The sequence below is a fragment of the Mus caroli genome, chromosome 15, assembly GCF_900094665.2.
Source record: "Mus caroli chromosome 15, CAROLI_EIJ_v1.1, whole genome shotgun sequence".
NCBI lineage: Eukaryota > Metazoa > Chordata > Mammalia > Rodentia > Muridae > Mus > Mus caroli.
In genome coordinates this window covers 92,989,215-92,993,769 of record NC_034584.1, presented here as the reverse complement: position 1 = coordinate 92,993,769, position 4,555 = coordinate 92,989,215, and the positions used below count along the sequence as shown (strand labels likewise).

General features: G+C 47.9%; 1 protein-coding gene across 1 annotated transcript in view; it reads left to right on the top strand.

Annotated features, from left to right (window-relative positions):
- Nucleotides 1–2,384: 2,384 nt before the first annotated feature.
- The window catches only part of Fam186b (family with sequence similarity 186 member B), a 16,967-nt gene continuing 14,796 nt past the window's right edge, over nucleotides 2,385–4,555 (top strand). Inside the window, exons 1-2 of the mRNA XM_021183547.1 lie at nucleotides 2,385–2,620; nucleotides 3,861–4,086. Of these exons, the coding sequence (XP_021039206.1) occupies nucleotides 2,525–2,620; nucleotides 3,861–4,086 (322 nt within the window). The 5' untranslated portion in view covers nucleotides 2,385–2,524. The remainder of the gene's footprint in view (nucleotides 2,621–3,860; nucleotides 4,087–4,555) is intronic.

Below are 4,555 nucleotides of genomic sequence, written 5' to 3'. Positions count from 1 at the left end.
CCCTGGCTGTCCTGGAACTCACTCTGTAGACCAGGCTGGCCTCGAACTCAGAAATCTGCCTGCCTCTGCCTCCCAAGTGCTGGGATCAAAGGCGTGCGCCACCATTTCCCGCCTCCAACTACCTTTGTTAAAGACAGGATCTTCATTCAGGTCATTAGTGTACAGTTTGAGTCTTAAGTTCTCTTCTCTCCCTTTGTCTCATCAGGGTCTCTTCATGTAGCCTTAGCTGTCCTGGAACTCGCTACATAGACCCGGCTGTCCTTGGACCCATGGAGATACACTGCCTCTGGCTCTGAATGCTGGGATTGGTTAAAGGCATCCCCACCACCCTTTTAACAGAAAAGCTGGGACTGCGTAAGTTGTGTTCACTCTGAGGAAGAAGCTCAGAGCCTTAGCATGTCTGTTTCATACACTACATTGAGGAGGTATCTTGGGCTTTTCTTAAATCATACACTGTCTACATTTCAATGGCCTTGCTTAGATTATCTATATACAGTCTCCTCATCTGTGTGGTTGAACTTAAAAGAAAAGTAGAGAGGGGGAAGAGGGCGGAGAGAGTTCAGAGAAGGAGCTGGAGTAAAGAAATCAAGTTCGAATCCTAACCCCGTTCTTCCAGCTGTACCTAGGTGTGACCCACCACCCTCGGAGCCTTTGCTGGCTTAGGCATGTTGGTGACGGTAAGTCATTCGCGGTTGGGTCGTGCCCAGTGGTAGAATGTGTATCTAGCACGCACAGGGATCTGGTTCTGATCCTTAGAGCAAGAGTGTGAGCAATTGAGAGGGGCTAAATTTAAAAAAAAATTAAACATGGTCAAACTAAAAATGATTTACAAACTATGAGATGTCTGAAATCATAAGGGTTCAAAGGATCGCCCAGAACAGACGTAAAGATCGGTAAGTACCCACTAGCCAGGGTCTAAGTCGATCTGGGGCTTAACGCACTTCTGCTTGGCTGGCACGGAGCCGCAAGCAAAGCACTGAGAATATTACCAAAGGTGAGTGTTTGCTGAGTGAGCAAGCAACAGAGTTACCATTACCTTAGTGAACGGACAGTGAAAAGCGGCTGTGTGTCAGGAAAAGTCTTATGTGGGTAAGACAACTTACGATGCTTAAGTTGTTATCTATTAGATGGCAGTATTTTTGGTGACGAGGGAGAACATTTTTCATGTCTGTGAACCTGCACTTTGTATCCATTCATTCAACAGGTGCTTAGTGCCCTAGTATGGGCCAGGTACAATTCTAAGTCCCAAACATACGGCGATGTTCAAAAAAAGCAAAAAAACGAGGGGGCTGAAGAGATGGCTCAGTGGCTAAGAGCACCGACTGCTCTTCCGAAGGTCCTGAGTTCAAATCCCAGCAACCACATGGTGGCTCACAACCATCTGTAATGAGATCTGACGCCCTCTTCTGGTGCATCTGGAGACAGCTACAGTGTACTTAGAGAATAATAATAAATAAATCTTAAAAAAAAAAATGAAACAAAAGCCTCCTGCTATGATTATCAACTTTAGCTAGTAAGAGTGTTGACTGAGCCTTGAGCCTGGGGGCAGAAGCAAACAAATCCTCATTAGGTGTTGATTGGCTCTGATTTTTTTTTTTTTTAAGATTTATTGATTATATCTAAGTACACTGTAGCTGTCTTCAGACACTCTAGAAGAGGGAGTCAGATCTCGTGACGGATGGTTGTGAGCCACCATGTGGTTGCTGGGATTTGAACTCTGGACCTTCAGAAGAGCAGTCTGGTGCTCTTACCCACTGAGCCATCTCTCCAGCCCGGCTCTGATTTTTAAAGTCAGATGTTCCCTTTAGAAAACTGTCTTGTCAGCCTTCTGGTGCTGTAACAAACACTTGTGGGGATTGACTCAAAGGGAAAAAGGTGATTTGGCTCGACATTTTGGGAATTCCAGCCTGTGACCAAAGAGCTGTGCTTCCAACGTGGTGGAGTAAAACCACAGATCAAGGAGAGGGCAAGAGGAAAAGGCTGGAACCCAACAATGCCCTTCAAGAGGACACGGTATCCTAAGGCCCCCCCCCGCACAAGGCCCTACCTCTCAAATGTTCCACAGCTTCCCCTTGGCACCACACTGGGGACCAGAACCTTCCACGTACGGATCTTTGGGGAACCGGGATCTAAACTGCAGCAGGAAGTCATTTTTCCTAGTTGCTTTTTTTCCTGGTTTTTTTTTTTTGGTGGGGGGGGTTGCCATTAATATTTAGTTTGGGAACATGATTTTTAACGGTGAGGCAAAACAAACAAACAAAGGATAATGGCAGGCAACGGCTGGCATGCAGCTGGGAGGTGGGAAGTTTAATCTTCTAATTCTTTAAGTCAAACTGATGATGTCACTGGGGAAAAAAAGAGTCAGTTGGAACCTGGTGTCTGGCAGTTACTAGAGGAGCTGTGGCCGAGCAGAGGGTACCCAGGAACCTCCCTGGGCCCTTAGCCCCTAAAGCTGCCCATACTGTGTGTTCAGCCCTGTGTACAAGAGACATGGGACATCTTCGGACTGAGAGAATTATCTAGAATGGAGAAGGATAACCCTCCACACTTGGTGACTCCCACATCAGTGAAGGCTATTATCTCAAAGATTGAGACTGCCCAGCTAATTCGGACTCAGGAGGTAACCCCAGAGGCGAGGAAACTACCCTTCTATTAGGGTCTGATGTAGAGGCTGGGGACTGAGCTCTAGTTTACACAAGACTCCAGCCTTTGGGCCTTTGGGGGTCCTGGGAGACTTGACAAGCCAGGTTTGCAGCCAGGTGAGTTCGGAATGCCTACATCCTGTATCTGACTTCCGCAGGGGAGGCTGAGACCAACCACCTCTGTAAAGCAGGGAGGTAAGGTCACAGCCCCGAGGTAAGTGGGCAGGAGGCTCCTGGACAGCACCTAGCGATGGATCCTAAAAGGTTTTGTGCAGGGGTAGATTTTTTAAATTCAGACTCTGAGCCGGGCATGGTGGCGCACGCCTTTAATCCCAGCACTCGGGAGGCAGAGGCAGGCGGATTTCTGAGTTCGAGGCCAGCCTGGTCTACAAAGTGAGTTCCAGGACAGCCAGGGCTATACAGAGAAACCCTGTCTCGAAAAAACAAAAAATAAATAAATAAATAAATAAAAATAAAAATTCAGACTCTGTGTTGACAGACTGCTAGAATCCCCTAAGCTATGCCCCGGAAACACTCGGGAAGATGTTCAGAGGCTCGGATCACTCTGGTGATGAGGCTCTGGTGCAGCTGTGCTCAGTGTTTTTCCATCCCCCTCTGAGGAGCACTTACAAGGAGGGAAGTAGGTGTGGACTCGGGACAGCTTGAACCTTTTATCCAGTGTTTCTTTGGGATTTCCCTTTTTGTTCCCATGTTGCTTCTGAGTCCCTTGTGAAATTCCTGATGTCTCCAGCCAATTCTGAAATCCTAAAGGCTTAAAAATTAAAATGGTAGGGCTGGAGAGATGGCTTGGCAGTTAAGAGCACCGACTGCTCTTCCAGAGGTCCTGAGTTCAATTCCCAGCAACCACATGGTGGCTCACAACCATCTGCAGTGGGATCTGGTGCCCTCTTCTGGTGTGTCTGAAGAGAGCAATGGTGGACTCATATACATAAAATAAATAAATAAATCTTTTTAAAAAATTAAAATGGTAATAAGAGCCGATGCGCTCTGTGTGTTCTGGGCGCAGTTTTAAACCCTTTACGATATCATTTCATGCCATTCTCATAAAAACCCACGGCATAAAGTACTATAGCAAGCTCTGCCTTAACAGTGGGAAAGCCCTGAGAACCAGAGTTACATACACTGCTAGCACATGGGCAACCTCCTCCAAGATGGTGACCCCCAACCTCTGCCATCTACTGCCTCTGCCCCATCTAGGATATTTCCACCCAGCTCTCAGACATCTTGGACAATGTCAACTGTGCCATCAACCGCTTCCAGGAAGAACTGGGATATGACTTAAAAGAAAGGGCGAGGCCTCACCAACCAGAGCAGAAAGGCAAGAAGAGGTTCGTCTTGCTGGAGAAACTCACAGCCTTCTCTAACGACGCCAAGGCCAAGGAGAAACACCTGTATGAGATCCTCCACTGGCTGGGCGAATGGGGTGAGTGAGGGCTTGCTGCAGGCGGGCCAGAGGCTCTCCACCCAATCAGCACCTTGCAAGGAGGGGGTGGGGCTGGTGGCAGCAGACAGCAAAGGATAGACTGAAACTCCTCTTCCCCAATGAAGGAGTCTCCTGTCGCAGCTCACTTCCCAGAAGGGCTATGTCAGTCTTTTGTTGCTCTGACAAGTAACGGAGAGAAAGGAAGAAGGGTAAAGGGTAAAGGTGGCTTCAGAGATGTCAGTGGTGATCTCTTGGCCCTATCACTTAGCTCATGGTGAGAGTGAGTCCCAGGGATTGTGGCAGAGGAGGCTGCTCCGCTCATGCAACTAAAAAGCAGAGAACAGGAAAGAGGCCAGGGGCAGGACAGACCATTTAAAGCACACACAGACACAAACACACACACACACACACACAAATACACACACACACACACACAAATACACACACACACACACACAAACACACACAC